Source organism: Rhea pennata, chromosome 1 (assembly GCF_028389875.1).
Source record: "Rhea pennata isolate bPtePen1 chromosome 1, bPtePen1.pri, whole genome shotgun sequence".
NCBI classification, from domain to species: Eukaryota; Metazoa; Chordata; class Aves; order Rheiformes; family Rheidae; genus Rhea; species Rhea pennata.
The window spans coordinates 52888345-52906165 of NC_084663.1; the positions used below are offsets into that span (position 1 = coordinate 52888345).

A 17821-nucleotide genomic window follows, 5' to 3' on the forward strand; every position below is an offset into this window, starting at 1 on the left:
ATGTGATTACTAGAATCACAGAATAATTCAGGTTGGAAGTGACCTCTGGTAGTCATCTGGGCCAAGCCCTTGCTAAGAGCAGATCCAGATAGATTATTCAAGCTGAGCTATGACCATCTCCAAAGATGGAAGAAGAGTTGGTTTAGAGGAGAACAGGATACAGCAGTTAATGAATGAACTACACGACCAAGAAAAGGGTGAAAACTGCTGTATTATGTAATCTTCAGATGCTGTGTCCTCCATGTTGAGACTTCCCTTCAGCACTGTGGCTGGGATCCCCATATGGTGAAAGCAAGGTGGGAAACGTGGATGGGGAACCTCAGCGTTTTTGTTGGCTCTGTGTGAGTCTGCGGAGGCTGCATCCATTTCTTGTTTCTCCTCGTAAGACTTAGTAGAATGCTGGAAGTGCCAGGTTTATATTTTATTTAGATCTGTTGGAAAGAAAATTTGACATAGATTTCCTCTAAAAATCTGTCCTCAATGAGTTTTTTTGCTCCCCACCATATGGATGGGACCATTGCTCATCTGCTCTGCTGTTATCTTGCGCTTCCGGTCTGCTGCCGTGTTCCCACATCCCTGCTTGCGTGTGGCTCATGAGCTTTCTGGAGCAGAGCCAGGCATGTCTTTATGTAGGATGAGGAAGGTGAATCCTTGCTGGAGGCTAATCAGCCTGACCACAGCCCATCCTACAGCACAGGAGGGACAGGTGGCCATGGGGGAGCACGCTGGTGTTTGTGTGTAAAGGCTTAGAGGCAGTTTTCAGAAGCTGTGTAAGTCCTGATTTCAAGCCCAGGCTCTTTAAGTGTCCTTCAAAACTTTCTCTTTGGTGTGTTTGTTATATATAAGGAAAATCTTTTTATTTGCCTTGGGAGAAATTTCTAGTTTTTTAAAGTGAAGCAGGTGGGGATTGCAGGGCTCCGACTCCTCAGCTGCGTTCAGCCACTTGACGTTTGGAGGCAGCTTTGGTTTGCAGTGCAGTGACAGAGCTTCAGTTTGTCTCCTACTTCATGAAAATGAATGAAAAACAGAGGGTCCTCAGATGTAAAACTGAGGATTGCCTGGGAAACAGCAAGCACCCAGCAGAATGCATTGCTGTCGGTTACCGCTTCGCCTGTGCAGCATCAGCTCTGCCGGAGGGGAAACCGCCTTCCCATGGTACACGTGTGCCTGCACATTTGTAAACTACAACCACTCGACAGGAGGAATCAAACTAGCGCACTCTTCATCTCAACTCCATAATACCTCCCACAAAGCTTGCTGCTGATTGCAGGGTGTCACTGTTTTCACCCCAGCTGAACACATCTGATGTTTCTTATGCACGTTCATGCCTGTCCTAATCCCAAACTCTCTCTGCAAAGCACCAGGGTCTCCTACATTTAATTAAGGGTCTGCATCTACATAGCCTATGATGTCCATTTAAAGTAGTCTCCTGTGGAAGGCTGCAAGCACCTTCTGAAAGGGGAATATGCTGCTGTTTAACTTCTGTCCTAGGCTGGCCTTCAAAAGGGTAGGCATAAAGCCCAAATTAAAAAGGTTGTTAATCCTTGCTCATCCTCTGTGCACAGGGTGCACAGCACAAGCCAGCTTTGTCAGCTTTGACCTCAGTTGATGCAGTATTTAAGCTGGACCTGCTGAGAGACTCACCGATGTAACCAAACTGATGTCACATGGCAAACAGACCTGAGATTACGCAAGTCTGTCCTGCATTTGCTGGTGTGATGAGGCAAGGACTAGGACAAGGAATGAAAGAGTCTGCAAGATTTGAAAGAGAAGCAATAAGCTGTAGAAAAAATTCCCTCCTTCCTCCTTCCCCTCCTAATTACAAAAGGATGAGAAAAAACAGGCAGGACACTTGATGTATGCACTTACTACTCTACATACATCTGTACGAGCTAAAGTAAAGAATGGTTTGACCTTGGATTAACAGGGAAAGTCTACACAGTTATTTCAACCAGCATGTGTTCCCAGACCCAGACTGTCCAGGGGATGGATATGCTTAATATATTGTGAATGAGACTCAGAGGAAGAGGTGGGAGATCCAGCCTTGCTCCTAACATCCTTAAGCCTGAAAGTGGTGGCAGCCTGCGCACGTGAAGCACGTCAGGAAGCCAGAGGAAAATGAGGTTGAAGAACTCATGGGAGCTCTTAAACCCAAACAGGAGCTGTGAAGTAGGGGGACCCCCCCCCAAAACCAAAATGGTCTGTGAAACACTCTATTGGGAGTGCTACCACAGCCTCAGCTCCACAGCCCTTGTTCCCACGTTTGTGGCGGTTATCAGCATGACCCCTGCTAGAGCACCATTTGTCTATATTTGTAGAGTGCCTCTAAAGATACGTCAGAGATGTGAATGAACTTACTTATCTCCATAGGGTTTTTAATTCCTAGACACCATCTGAGCAGCACTATCATCAAAAAATAGGATGTGGCAGAAGGGCACTGGAGGCTTTGCCCTCGCTCAGGTTGACACACTTTCCAAAAGTAAATACTCCAAAGTTTATTACTGTGCCTCCACTTCTCCTGGTAACTCAAGAGTAGATGGCCACTGCTCTTGTCCTCATAAAGAAGAGGGAAGAAACCTGTGCCACTCTCTGTGTCTGTCTGGAAAGGAAGAAATCCCTCTTTTGCTGCCAATCTGAGCTGAAAAGTTGTACAAGACGGGAATTACTGCCAGCGTGCTGGAAGACACTTGATGACTTTTACAAGTCACAGTTTGAGATCTGCATGTTAGGTGAGTGTGCAGGATGACACTGATACTGTCTATTTTCTGCTCTGCCACTGCTTATGCTAAACAAAGTCACCTATCTGCACATGCCTCATTAAGCATTAAGAAGCAATAGACAAAAAAAACTCTTTGTTATGATTTTATAAATAATCTAAAACCTAGAACTTTTAAAGGTATAAATTACTCAACTGATGTATCAAGAAGCACTGACAAGGGAATGGGAAGTCAACAGCAACAAATCACTTCAACAGTGTCTCCAACCCCTCCAAGGGGCACTCCACCGAAAGACACGCAGTCTCTTGGTATATCTGGTGTACCCAGCAACGCTCGGCAAAACATCAGCAAACAGGTACTGTTTACAGATCTTCATCATCGAAGGTCTCAGTGCATCTTAGCATCACAGTCTCATAGTCGAACTGAAGAGCTTCTTCCTGAAAAAACACCAAACCCAAGGAGGGTTAAAAATCACAAGAGTTGGTTGTGTTTCAGATAAACAGTTGTTGGTTTGGTCAGTGCTGGCATGAATCAGCTAATGAGCCACAAGCCCTCCTTCCTCTCTGAATCAGCAACCAGAACTGAGGTGCCTGATGAAGAACAGCTCAAATTTTCAACCAATTTCTTTCTAAAAATCATAGGGCTCCATCCTGTTTCATTTTATGTCATTTGGATGGGTATTACTGACTGCAGTAGCAATAGGGTCACATAACAGGCTCTGAAGACACAAACACTTCCCAGAGCCCTTAACTTCCATTGACTTCAGGCTTTACTGCTCTTTTAGCAACACAAAGAAATGATCTTCTGTTTGACCAGCTTATAGAAAGTAAGTGGCTCTTGACAAATCAAAGTCTAGGAGATGAAGGAGTTCCTCTCTACAGTATGTCCAGTCCACCTTCTGCATTGATGCAAGACTCTCTAGGGTAAGACTGCTTTTGAAAACTGGTGCTTTTAAAAACAGAATATACAGCTTACAGAGCACTAAATCCCACTTGCTTGTGACATGACTCACCTAAAAATCTTTTTTTTTTTTTAATTAAAAGAAAGTGTGTATCTGAAGATGCAGAAATGCTCAGTTGAAAATTTGGATCTCAATCTGAATGCTTAATGCTTTACTGCCTTTGCTTCTAAGCATTTCTTACAATGTGGCCTCAAGACAACAACTCTGGAAAAATGATGCAATTACTTAACTGATCTCATGCTCAGAAATATTTTTCTATCACATAACTTCCATGCTCCTGTTCTTACTCTTGGGTCACTGCCCATTTAAGAGCCCTCCTCTTCTTTGTGTAAATGATTTCTTCCCTCCTCTTGTATGGTTCTTTCTCAAGCATTTTATACCAGTGGGTGCATAGCCCTGGCAGCTTTGAGAGCAGCAGCTCAAAGGGAGCTGCACTCGGTGGGTCTGTGACTATGAAATGGTAATGTACATAATCCAGCAACAGCACCTAACTGTACAGTTAACTGGAAATGACATAACAGAGAACTGGTACCTACTGACCAGCAATAAAACCTGCCACCTCATCAGCTCTGCTGAAGTAAGGAGATCACAGGCTGCCTTTCATACTTCAGTCAGGCACACACTGCATGCCTTGCCTCACTATCGTATCTGCCCCCCACCTCTGTATCTTCTACAAAGCATGTGCACAGTGCACCAGGGCAACACTTGGGATATTTTATGCCTCCATCCCTGTGCAAACTCCTGGGCTAGCATATCACTGGCAGAGGTACTGTACCAGGGGAAGAACGGTCTGCTGGGATTCAGTCACACCAGTGCAATGTAAAGAGCGCAGAGCGAGCAACCAGGCAGCAGGAAGGGCTCCAATCCCAACCAAGAACAGGAGTCTAGTGTGCTCTGCATAACTCATTTACTGGGGCAAATTGCATAGCCTACACTGGGCTCTCTGCTGCTGCCTGAATTAGTGCATTTCAAGCTATCTGCGATGTCTCCTAGTCCCCCACTCTGCGGCCACTTCCATGACTGCCTAGATCTGTTTACTGTGAGATAGAGCTGAATTTCTGTCCTCAAAACCAGAAAATCTTGTCAGTTGGATTCTTTTGGCCTCTTGGCACAACTCTCTCAATGTGCTGTACTGAAGTTATCTAAACCAAAACAGCTTGCGACCTTCATGTTATCAGTACTCTATAGCCTGGGTGACTTCTGCTCAAAATCCCTTTTGATCGGCTTCTGTTATCACAGAAAACTCAAAGTTCCTGCATAATAAAGTGCACGCAGCCTTTTGTTTCCTTTTGGATCCACAAAAGCTTTGTCAACTGCCTATCTGCAGTATCTCAGCTTTTTCTTCTGCTGCACATCTTCCCATCATTCCTGTTCTAGTCCTAATACAACCATCCCTCTTCAAAGCTTGAAAGAGGTGCAATGTTTTCTCATACCATCTGGCCTGGTTGCTGTGAGATGGACTTGGGCTCACACACACCAATGCAACACCAAGCTGAAGAACAAACTGGGAGTGCCTAATGCTGCTGGGCATGACATTCACAAAGGATATTTAAAAACAGAAAATACTGTCTTGCATAAAGCTGTTCTTTCTTTTATAGCCACCTTTAGTTCGTGGTCATTTACATAAACTTAGAAAGACCCCTCTTCTTAAGCCAAATGTGGCAATTCACAAACTACAGATCTGTGTAGCTTTGACAATAGCAAGGAGTGATGTTTAGACAAGAAGTGCAAAAACTGTGCATGTAGTGTGCTCTGTCTGATAGTATTTGCTGCAATCTGTGGTGGATCTTCTGAACAGCAAATTGTACTCAGACCTTCAAGTTTATTAGCCAGCAATGAATTAATCCTCCAGAAATTTTTCTAATCCACTTTTTTTTTTAATCTTTCAATCTCTGTTGCACCATCTGACGAACAAGTTTCCTCAAGTTAAACCTGATAACTTCCATGAAAAAGTATTTTTTTTAACGTGCTGCCTGTTCATTTCATTGGGTGCTTTTTAGTTCTGTTTTTAGAAGCTATCTAAAACATGTTATGTTTACTATCTCTACAGCACTTACTGTTTTACAAAATTCTCCCATACTACCCCTCAAGTCTTTCTTTTCTTCCCATGCTTACAAATCCTACTCCAGCTGTTCCTGTTTAATGATTTTTGCTGTGTTTCCTGTTATCTCTCTGCATCTCCTCTAGTGTGACTGGCTTTCTGAGCTAGTAGGATCCAAATAGCAAGGAGCAGTCATTATGTGATAGAGACAGCAGTGTAAAAAATAGTTTCTATTTTGTTTTCTGTCTCATTTCCCCTCATCACTATTTCCTTCAATGGAGCACCTGCTCAAGCAAGAGACCAGCAAAAGCTAGGTAGTAACAGAAAACACAAAAACAGTGGCCACTGCACAGATACAGTTGACTCTGAGACCAAACAAATAGCCTTTTGCTGCAGAAGCTCTCCTTTTTGGTCCCCTATCCTGGGCATGTTCTCAGATCCCTCCTCAGCACTGGAGCAAGAAAGGGGAGGAAGAACACTGCAAATCAAATGGCTTCTGGTACAGTGAACCTGCAACAGCAGACTTAGGGTAAGAGCCCAGCAGATGTTTATCAGGCCTTTGGAGCACGTGAAGCCTTCATGCAGATGTCCCAGACGAGGCAGCCTGGCACCAAGACAAAGAACAAGGTGAGCTGGCTGAGCTCAAGATCAGCAGCCTGTGGGTAATGGAGAATAGCAAAATGAGCAGGCACTGATTTGCCTGCTCAGATGAGATCACTGAAGCTTTTCCACGTGGAAGTTCTATGCAAAGAATAATGAAAGGTTCCTCACGTCATTGCCATTTTGAGTAACGCTCTACATGCTACTAACCCCTCAAACCTTGCTTCTTACATAATCAATGTAAGAATGCTGTTGAACTTTGGAACAACACATCTGAAGTAATGGCTCCCAAGTTCTTGTTTTAATGATGCTGGAGAATAAGAGGAAAATTGCAGGAGAAAGAAATCCCTTTCTAACAACAAGAGAAATACGCTGCTCTTTCTATAAGGAATCCTTTGGCAAAGCTTACCTGGCAAAACTGCGCATTAGCAAAGAAAAGGCTTTTTAGGAAGTCAATGATCTGCAGATAGAGTCTGTGGTGATCCTCTGGATTTTCAGAAGTGCAGCTGCCAAATGCTGAACTGCAAATGGAACCACAAATACATATATTAATATATTTAATTTCTTGTCCTGTCTTTTCTCCTACTTACTTTCTCTCCTCAACGTTTTACTTACATATCAAAAAAAGATCGTTTTCAAGATGAATCTGATATTAAAGGCAACAGCTGAACAAAACAAGGAGGGGTGGAGGAGATACTGACAAATGTAAGGAAGACACTTAGAACAGAGAATTGCAAGACAAGAACCATTATCACAACAAAGAAATCTACTGCTACATGACTGCAGTTCTCATACTGTTTTAGGGAAAAGCATGCATTCATTATAATGCAGAGCAACAGAGGTTATTTGGTAAGATATTTTTTAGGGTTGTTCAGAGGAATAGCTTTGACTTTTTTTGTTAAGTGGTTTGAGTGGTAACTATGTGGTAATGGCCTGACACATTGGCTTTCATTAGCAGCTTCTTACTAGGGTAATGAGCAACTTTGGTAAAAGGCTCACATATTCACTCTGAGCCTCACCTATATATTCTGTATGAGATCTTATGAAGTTCTGCCCACACATCTCTGCCCTGAATTACAAGGCTCAGGGTGACAGAAAAAGGAGGAGACAGAATAAGCGACTACTGAAATACTAATCAAATTTGGAGCTTATACTAGATTTTTGGGTGCTAATCTCTAAACTGCAAAGATGGCAGCAAGAAATTGCAGCATTAAGGAATGTTTTTTCTTATTTCAAAAGAAAACAATGTTATTTAATCATGATTTGAGCAATCAACGTTATTTAACGGGTTTGTGTTTTGTTAAGCTTTATTGTGTATTCAAGTGTATTCTGATCAACAGCCAAAACAACCTTATTTTCATTCATGCTGTTCTGAAAGTGCAAAGTGGAGCAGTGATAAAAGGGAGAACAAAATTCATACTAAAGAACCCTTTGAATATGAAAAAATACACAGAAATTTGAATCCCAAAGAGGTATTAAAAACACTTTACAAAGACAAAAAAAAAAAAAATCCTAACTAAATATAAAGACCAAGTGAGAATACATAAGACATGAGTCATAATGCAATTTTCCTCTTGAGGAAAACAACTCTTGTCTTTCTCCCATCTACTGGCAAAATCAAATGCAGTGCCAGTTTTGTTTATGACATGTTCTCTCTTAAGGAATTGTTAGGGAATTGTGATTTGACCTGCAGAGGAAAAAGATGTTATTATTTAATAGATCTCATGTTTCTTCAATGTCACTGTTCCAGTCAACCTCACTTCAGCTTGATCAACTCCTTTTGATTGAATTACAGTATTTGGTAAAGGTAAGGAAGGCAATGTTTAAAAAAAAAAAGTTATTTTTGTCTCATCAAATAATAGCACAGTTCACAGTCAGCTGACTTTTATCCAGGGAACGTCATAGTCCTGTCAAGTAAAAGAAAAAAAAACCAGGAAAACATTGCAAACTTTTCAACTGGACAAGAGAAAGTTATGAGGAGCAGTAAAGGAATCAACTGCCAGCTGGACCCACTATTATCTGGAACTGCTTGGGCACTCTTGGTAAGCGATTCTTCCTTGTTCTGCTGTAAACGCCTATTCATGCATTCATGCAAATGCCTATCATTTCACTTTTACATCTTAGGAGAGAGTATTATTGTGAGCACCACAGCTAGAGGCTTCTATTTTAACCATTTACTAAAAATTAGGCACACACACACACAAAAAAAAGTTAGTCTACTGATGTGCTCCAATGGATGTGTACACTATCTAGGAGAAGAGGTGGGTTTATAATTTACCTCTGACTAGACATTCCCTGAGTCTCATTTCTGTCAAGGAAACCAGAAGCAACATCAAATGCATCTTCAAACATTACCTACCAAAGAAAACACTTCAGATGTCAACACATCCAGCCACTTTAGAATTTTACCTAGGCTAAAATTTTTAATAATTATGTCTTAAAGAAACATGAAATTCTTTCTTCCTATTTAACAGACATGTTTACTGTTAGAGTAAACCCATGATGTTTTGTGGAGACAGTAATAATAACAATATTTCATGACTAAGAGCACAATATTAGTCCATTCCTTTAGGCCTGCGCCAGCCTCTAGGAATTAGGCTTACATTAAACTCTCCCAACATAGCAGGAAAAAACATGGACTATACCAGCACTTTCCAGCCTTAACTTTGGGCTGTTACTGCTGTTTAGGGCCAGAGATCGTAGCTGCGCCAGCCACTCTCACCAAACCTGACTCCAGCATGCGACCTGCCTTACAATGGAGTTCGGATTGTCCATGTTACAGACCCATAAACTTATTAATCTCCTCCATCAAAAATTTTTTGTGCCAGGAAGTACTGTATATGTAATATCTCCATGGCATTTCCCAAGTAGGTCAGCAATGTGAATTGCCCAAGTGTCCTGTGACTTGGGAAATCGGGTATTCCTTCTGAGTTTAAACCATTTGTGCTCTCTGGAGAAGTTGCAGAGGATGATAACTCTGTAATCCTTGTTCTTGCTCTCTCCCCCGGAGTAAGTTAGAGCAAATGCAACTGTCACTTAGCACAGAAACACTATAGGTCAGGGGAGATTAGCAGGACTACTACCACTGCCTGCTGACAGCTTGCTACATATCATATTAAAAGAGAATTCAATGCAGACTTTACTCAAAGACTGCTTACAGGTTCCATTTATGCATTCAAGTGGTCATGGGCAAACTGAATTACAATTACTGTATGTCTCCAATTAAAAGCTGCACAGCCAATTAGCTCCTCAAGGCTTGGAGCCTCAGAGGCAGTTGGGCTGCATTACTGAATACTTACTTCCTCCTGTGTGGAGACCAAGGAACCACTGGCTTCCTCACTGTTACCTCTGCTGTCCCTCACGCTGCCTTCAGTGCATGCAGGCTCTTGGCAAGGAGCCTTGGGATCCAGGAGGAAATCTCTCTGACTACAGTAATGCAAGATGCTGTCTCTCCTTTCTTCAGAAAGTTCTTGCCAGAGGTGGGAAATGGCTGTGGAGACTACAGGAAGAGGCAGTTCTTCAGTGCAAACTATGCCATGCTCTATCAGCAGGTCCACTGTGTGCTTATAAAAACACAGATACCTGTAATGAAAGGAAAAGGAGCATCTCTAAGAGCAAGCTCTGATGCAGTTATCTACCAGAAAGCAGCATGGGCAGGTTTAGCTCAGTTGGTTGGAGTGCAGTGCTACTAATACCAAGGTTGTGGGTTTAATCCCTGTATGGGCTATGCTGAGGGCTGGACTTAGATGACCTCCAGAGGTCCCTTCCAACCTTGCCATTCTATGATTTTATGATGACTGGGGAGCAGCTCTGATTCATAACTGCTTCTCTGACTACCCGCTGCCAGACTTCACACAACTGATGAAGGTTGCCCAATGCTGTTTGAAGATTTTAGCAACTCTGTTCTGCCAAGACTTCATCTGTAAAAGGCAGGCTCCAGCCAGAGCCTCAGCACAGTTGCCTCACGAGTGAAGCTCCAGCCGCTGCAGCTGCAAAGGCAAACTTCATTCTGGCATTTCATAAACTTTGAGTACTTGTCTTAGTGTTCTGAGGCTTTTATACTATAAGCTATTTTTTTGTACTTTTATTAGTATTGCACTACGCTTTAAAGCCTTGGCCAATGTCATGACCCTGAGGTATTAGGCACTGTGCATACCAAGAGGAAGACTACCTCAGGCCTGAAAGCTCTGCTTGAGCAAGCATGGGAGCTCAATTTCCTCCATTTTACATCTGAGGAACCATGTCTGCAAGCTTGACTTGTAAGAGGTCTGTAGCAAACTCAGCAATTGAACATAAAACATCTTAATTTTAATCTGGTGTCTAAATCACAGAACCAGTCTGCTGCTTCTGTTAGCACGGTATGACACAGAGAACTACGGATAACAACATCTACTATAGAAAGTAGCACTGAAGGTTACTTAAAATTTATTAAATGTTTATAGAGCTTCTCAGATGAAAAGAATAAGTTTAAAGGAATCTGAAGGAAAGTAATACAAGCAGAAATCATTGTTACTATATTTGACTGAGCTCAGAATGATTCCTTGAAAGATATCCTAACTGAGCAAATTTCCTGGTTAACAGAAGAGTACTGCATGAGCAAGTAAATCAAAACTGTTCAGTCTTTTAACTTTTAATAGTTAATAAACCAAATTGAAAGTCTTAAAATAATCCCGCATGCAAGTATAAGCATGTTTACCCTTCTATCTCCATGCTCTGCAGCTTTTGCCACCATTCCTAGAGACAAAAATATCCTAAAGAGAATTAGCACTCTCATTTCAGCTATTATACTCACCAAGGGTTCTGAGTCCAGCTCCAAATGAAAGATCTGGAGTTTCTCAAACAGAAGAACATGAATTACTATTAGATTGCTCTGAGAAAGAAATTAAGCTTGAACCATGACCATCAAGTTCTTTCAGATGGTAAGAGGCAACCACATTTTGCAGGGGAAAGAGTACTGTGCAGTGCTATCACTGGGGTACCTGGTACAGGACATGGAAATACAAAGTTCTTCGAAGCCCAACACATTTCTGATGCTGCCAAAATAACATAATTAGATTATCACTGAAAGGCGCTTGTTTTCTTTGCGGGACAGTCCCTGCTGTTTTGTGTCAGTTAAAGATCATTTTGCAAGAAGGATTAGCTATAAAGCAACTGTGCTCTGCCATAAAACTGCAGGGTAAATGCCAGAGTCCATGTAACATGGCAATGACACTGGTTTATCTTGTCAGTGAAGAAGGAGAAGGAGAGTTTATGGCTCTGTTGTGCAGTCTTTGATGAAGCAGAGCTTACTTCTCTCAGAAAATCTTGATTCAGCACATTTCAAGGTCTTGTAAATGATACCTTCCTACAGACATCTCTCTGTTCTCACAAAAGCAAGAGCAGAAACAGTGGTAGGCTACAGCCATCTGCTGGCTCAGCTGCAGTTTCGTCCTGATGAAAAACTCAGTCCAAGGGAATGTCATAAAAAACACCAACTCAGATCAAAAGAAAAGAAGGAACTGTGGAAGCTTTTCTTTAAGGTGGTGCATCAGCTCTGGAAGAGGATGCCAGCTCCAGCTGTGGAGTCTCCTGAGCTGGATGTTCTGAACACAAATTTGACAAACGTCTGCCTGGGTAACTGGGGTAAACTTGACAACATGGAATAGATAAAATGAGTCACTGTTTCTTAAACCTTTATAATGACATGATCATTCAGCCTTTCTGACAAGCATGCATGACCCCGAAGTATATCCTAGTGCTGTCTGATGCAAGGGGAAGAATGTGATGAATAACGTACTTAAAATATGAGTAACTTTGACCCAAAAGAAGTAATTTTACCATTATAATCCCAGATTAAAATACATAGATCACTGGTAACAGAACTCTGCTCTGATTCCTAGCTCCTGCATCAGGCATTTGCTAGCTGATCCCAAGGGCCTCACACCTTTTTGCTATGGGAACGCACATGTGAGTGTTCAGGTTTCTTTTCTCCCTCCCTGTGTTGCAGTCATTTTGAGGAGTGCCTTCTGAAGTCTTCTAGACAATTGCTCTTCTGCAGACATAGGCTGAAGGCTACATGCTCTTCCAGCCATACCCTGCTGAGATCCTATGGAATGTGAATGTCAAAAACCTAATTCTATACAGAACATGAGCGCTCAAACTTCAATGTCAACTAGAGGCAGAATGAACATCATTATGAGGAAGACACCTGCCCACATCTGTCTACCTTGCACCTCCCACAGAACATACACAGCTCGCAGCTTGTGCACTTGATCTGGTACAGCAATTTCTACCTTCCTGAAATATGGTCCCATTGTGAGGATAGAGCTTGACAGTGGCACTGATATCACACACCTACAGGGGGACATGCCAGGATTTGTCACACTCAATGAATATACCCTCACTCTATTTGAGCTTGCCCCTTACACCATTGTCAGCAGGTATGTTGCTTCTTACTCTGTAAGCCACCTAAGCAGTTGGAAAGGGACTTACACACTTGAATCGAAGTTTATCTCTTTCTTGAGGATGGATGGAAAATCAGAGATTCTCCAAGGCCAGTAAAGCTAGGGGCTGCCACAATGTTGGGAACCCATTCACATGCCAAGCATGGGCAAGAGACTCAAGAGGTGCTCAGCAACCTCACCAGCAGGACTGAAGTCACTGGCTTGAGGCTTCTACACGGCAATGCAGGCTCCAACAAGGCTGCACATACAGCAGGGACTGAGTGTGCAGTCTTAAACAAATGAATAAATGGAAGGTAACCAAGCGTGAACCTACCGTTCAAATTCCACCAGATCAGGGGACGAAGTGGTTGAGGACTCAATAAGTCCTGGCTTCCCATCCTCTTCCATTGTGTTTTTTTCATATTCTTGAATCAAACACCAGATCGTAGAGCCACTCTCACTCACAGTTTCTGAGGGGGATGCAGTGCTGGGAAGAACACATAGCAAAAAAGCTAAATTAATTCTCAGCTGGATTAGTGATGCCCCTGTCATGGCCCATGATGAAGTCGGAGGCCATTCTTCCCAAGCAGGCCTTTTTCCTCCCTTTTGCTTCGCAAGTAAGTGAGATCTCCTTGGTGCAAATGAGCTATACAGGAGGGAAAGGAATATAAGCACTGTCTGAAAATGAGACCAACACCTAGGGTATTCATGCACTGAATGGGATTACAAGGGTCTTGGTGAGATCTCTTCATCTTTCCCTTTTGACAGGCTTCTTGGTACCTCAGTAACACGGACAAAGAGATGCTGGAAGCAGGTGTAAAGAACTATCATCTTTCTTTGCTTGGTACAAGTCTTTACCTGTGACTGCCGAAGTGCCTCTTGACATACTCCTCTCTGACTTCCTCCAAGCTGGATGGGCTCCCATCCTCCAGGCTGAAGGACTCTGTTGCAGCAGAAAGGTGGCCGTCATGTCAGAGGAGTGCCTGCCTCCCCTCTTACTCCTCATCCCAATCAATTCTGACAACTGGTTTTGCTGTCACGAGCCAGAGCTTTTGATTAGGCAAAAATGATGTGCGACAAGACACCTCAGGCTCCCCTATAAAGTGGCTAACATGACTGGGAGCTTATGATCACTGAGGGACTTAGTATCACTGCTCCTTTTGTAATGCTGGTTTAACAGAAAAAAATAACAGTAAAAACCACCAGCAAATCACAGTCTAGGCAAGAACCTGTCAATACAGCATTTTGTGATTGCTGTGCAGCCAGCAAGCTGTATGTAAAAACCCCAGACAAGCAAATTCTGTGAATTAGAAGCAGTATGAGTTAGATGTACGTGCAAGGGGACATTTACCTCAAAACTCTCCTTAGCCAGCTCCACTGCTTGCGATCACTTCAAACCTCCTTCTCTGTCCAAATATTTGCTCTACCTATCACTGCATTTCGCAGGTTATCCAAGCGTGCGGGTTCAGAGGAATTGGCTCATTTCAAGCACCAGGATTTTCAATTGATGCCAATGATTTGAGGTGCAAGTTACACAAATAGATTTTTTTTTGTGACAGTATTTTGGACACTGAACGGACATAAAAAATATGTCCCAATTCTCTAGCACATGGACTCCCAGCCCTATTTCTGCCATGGGAGTCCTTGGCCAGTGTCAGCATGCAGTGGCCAGACAGTTGGGAAGCATGGTGTTGCAGGAGCACCTGAAGGTGACCCAGTAAGCTGGAAAAAAACAAAAACGCAGCCTCTCTCTTCCTTCTTGTTCCTAGAGCAAATTCTTAACTAAATTCTAAGAGGTTCCCACTTCTCACAGTTTTGCGAGGAAATCCTCAGTGGACTTTCTGTCTTTCTCTTGTACCTCTGCCTCAAATTGGGACGCTACAGTCTCCAGCTCAACCCTGCCTGTACTTGACTCACCATGCCAGGGAGCTCACACCAGCCCCAGGCCAGCAGGAATTGCTGGTTTCCTTCCCCCAGCCCAGACTGGGCTGGGCAGGGGGTAGAAAACATTGCAAGCCAGAGGGGTATGCCTGGGGAACGGTGCTTTGTGGGTTGCTAGACTTTCACACTGTCCCTTGCTTATGGCTGCAGCTAAAGCCGTGGCTCAGTGTGCATCCAGCTGCTTCTATTAAATAAATAAAATACAAGTCCAAGCAAACTGTGCAAGACAAATACAAGGCATACAGTACCTTTCATCTTCAGCAAAGAACCCAGGGTTTGCTCCAGCTCCTGGATATAATTCTTAGCCTTACGCAAAACCTGACACTAAACATAAAAAGAAATCAGAACTGATTGCTCTTGGCTCTGACTGGATTCATGTTTTAACATGCCTTGGTTGTTTTCTACACTTTGCTTCATTTTGACCTTCGGTTATCTCAAAGTCTCTGTGAGAACCACTCACAGAGTTGTTTCACTATCTACCTTTATCCACTTTTATCCACTTTGAAAAAAATGAAAGAACTAGTATCAGAGCAAACTTAAATATAAATATTAGGGTACATACTATGTAATACATACACATAACACCCAGTCACACAGCCATTTGCTGCTTAACTCTGATCTCCTTCCATCAGCAACTGTTCTTGTTTGGATCATTCTCTTCTTGGAGCATGTCCAGAAATGCCACCCTGTGAAGTCTTGATGGATGGTTACCAACACTGGGCATTAAAATTTTACTAATCATTTCCTGTGAGAATTATGCTAGCAGAAGCCTTTGCCATGTCTGCGCTCTACTACACTGATGCAAACTGGAGCCACTTCACTGTGCTGCACATCATCCCTTCATCATTTATAGCAGGCATAACTGAGAGCATCTGGCCAATGCATTTAAACATACACAACTCAAAAATCTTTCAAGATCGACATGATCATTGAGACCATTCACAGTCACCTTAGGCAGGAGGCCTGCTTTGCACACTGTCTGCAGGGGATGTTTTAGCCAGGCAGTAAGCACTAGGATTAGGTGAGAACATCAGTATTTAGACTCCCAAAAATATTCTATCTTCCTTGACCCCAAGAAGTCCGTGACAGGCACATTATACTATGGAACAGAGCAGTTTTTGGCTAGGAATAAATCGGGAGGACTTACCAAACTATGAAAACTCAGGAGCCCACTGTGGAAAGAACTGGAATATTAACAGAGTCTCCTTAGATTAGGCAAAACAAGCATTTGTTTCGTCTCAGCTTTGGAGATCACGGTGACTTCAGCTTGTTCACAGCTGGGCAAGCTGAGCTCTTACCTCGAACTGCATCAGAGGGAAGGGGCTTGGCAGGCACAAGCCCTAGGCAGCAGCATTTTGCACATGTTCCAGGCCAATTCCACCTTTATAAACAGTATCTCTTTTGGTTAAATAGTTTCTTAGTTTAATAAAGTGCAGTAAACAGTACTGGCTGTTGTCTTTTCTCCTGACTTGTTTTTCCAGACTGTCTCCTAAGACAGACTGCAACTCGTAACACTGAATAAATTATTCCCTTTTCTTCCCTCAACTTCTGCCCCTAAACTCACTAGTTCTGATTTCATAGCAAAAAAAGCTGCGAAATCAGGAAACTTTCATCATGGGATTCCTTGATTAATTTCCAAAATACTGCTATTAAGAAGCAGCAGAACTGCCACAAGCAAAGCGCCGATGAGCCACACGATAAACCCATGACGCTGAGAAGAGAAAGCGAGCAATTTGCTCACGCTGAGCTGACAGCTGCATGAGCAAAGCAAAACGGATCCAGGCAAACTGCAGGCAGTGAAATTACACAGACTCTGGCACCCCTAAAGGTACAGTGGGCATCACAGCAAATCTAGTTAACTTTAAACATACACGCATGTAATAGTGACAAACAGGCAAACACAGTCACTGCTCTCCGCACCTTGGAGGCCGAGTTGCCCGACTGGGACAGAACAGTTTCCCGCAAGCTGTTGAAGAGTCCTGCCAGCTTGGCCCGGTGGCGCGCCTGCGACAAGCGTCTTTTTAGCACGCGCGGCTCTGGCTCGATCTCTGGCAGCTGGTTCAGGGAACTGGGACTCACTCTGACGTGTGGCTTGCTACAGTCGTCAGCTGTCTCCATCAAAAGCTGCAACGCAACATTTATTTCTACCAAATAAAAAGAATGTAAGTGAGGGAAAAGCAACTCCATAGCAAGGGGAGTGGACAGATAAAGAGGTAAAGCGATGTACAAGAGTGTTCCAGCTCACATTTGGCAGGAAATCATAGCTTAAAGTCATGATACTGGAGTAGAATTGAGGGAGGTAGCTCCATAAACACCATTTTTGGTTAAAAGATATAGTGTAGAAAAAAATCATATTAATTAAATCATCTGCTACTCAGCGTGCTTCGCTGTCAGTAGCCCCATCAAACTTCTGCTGAAATCACTAAAAAGACTGATCACACCTTACAGAGATATGGCAGTGCTACAACTTAAAAGTCACCAGGTGCTACTCACACAATAAGCCTAGCACTGAAACTTTGGTGAGCAGCACAAAAAGTCAATTAATTACCCCAAGCAATGCATATTTACAGTGTATTACAAAATGGATCCGTTCACTCTTTTGATATACTAGATTTGGGTAAATATGTAGCTAAGGATGATCAACCAGTAAAGTAAGTTCGTGCTGCCTGTTGTGCTAACAACTTTCCAGTTCAGCTTCAGCCCTGCAGCAGCCGGTGTAACATTTCCCAAAAATCTTACGGGTGGGGGAAGGGGGTTGGCTGCTGTCGTGACGTGCTTCAGTCGCGACATGCCCCACCCCAAGCAGCGGGTGGGAAGCCCTCGCACGGAAGGGCTGGGGGGTCTGCCCGCACTTGCAGCCCCACAAGGAGCGAGGAAGGAGAAACGCCCAAACCCGACCTGCTGCCCCTGTTACCCACCGGCAGCAGAACGTACGCACGGCAGAACTCCCGCGCCTGCTTTTTCTTCCACAGCCGGGAGGAAAAACACCCCGGCGTTTTTTTTTTTTTTTTTTTTTTTTTTTTTTTTTTTAAAAAAAACCCTCTGCGGTCGCCCAAAAAACCCCACGCGACGAGGCTCCTCAGGCGGAGAGGGCGGCACTCCCGGCAGTGCCGCCCGGCCCCGGCCCCGGCCCCGGCCC

The 17821-nt window shown here is 43.3% G+C and overlaps 1 protein-coding gene across 4 annotated transcripts; it reads right to left on the reverse strand.

Annotated features, from left to right (window-relative positions):
- Nucleotides 1-2906: 2906 nt before the first annotated feature.
- On the reverse strand, nt 2907-17667 carry STRA8 (stimulated by retinoic acid 8). Of its 4 annotated transcripts, none has more exons than XM_062568489.1 (10): nt 17601-17667; nt 16603-16826; nt 14931-15006; nt 13600-13684; nt 13076-13228; nt 11112-11144; nt 9619-9901; nt 8598-8674; nt 6729-6840; nt 2907-3154 (listed from the first exon to the last, which is right to left on the reverse strand). In XM_062568489.1, the coding sequence occupies exons 2-10, from the start codon at nt 16798-16800 to the stop codon at nt 3080-3082; spliced, it is 1092 nt and encodes a 363-aa protein (XP_062424473.1). In that variant the 5' UTR covers nt 16801-16826; nt 17601-17667; the 3' UTR covers nt 2907-3079. The 4 variants fall into 4 exon arrangements, with proteins under 4 accessions (XP_062424473.1, XP_062424479.1, XP_062424486.1 ...); XM_062568495.1 differs by having other exon boundaries at nt 16603-16806; nt 17601-17623; XM_062568502.1 differs by lacking the exon at nt 11112-11144 and having other exon boundaries at nt 16603-16806; nt 17601-17623.
- Nucleotides 17668-17821: the final 154 nt, after the last annotated feature.

Bases quoted from the DNA above. Each gene is read 5' to 3' on its own strand.
- STRA8 (XM_062568489.1), bottom strand. From the start codon at position 16,800: ATGGAGACAGCTGACGACTGTAGCAAGCCACACGTCAGAGTGAGTCCC. The intron at 13,685-14,930 runs GTACTGTATGCC...CTGCTGCAACAG, and splicing joins TTCTTTGCTGAAGATGAAAG to AGTCCTTCAGCCTGGAGGAT. The intron at 9,902-11,111 runs GTGAGTATAATA...CTTTCATTACAG, and splicing joins AGCTGGACTCAGAACCCTTG to GTATCTGTGTTTTTATAAGC.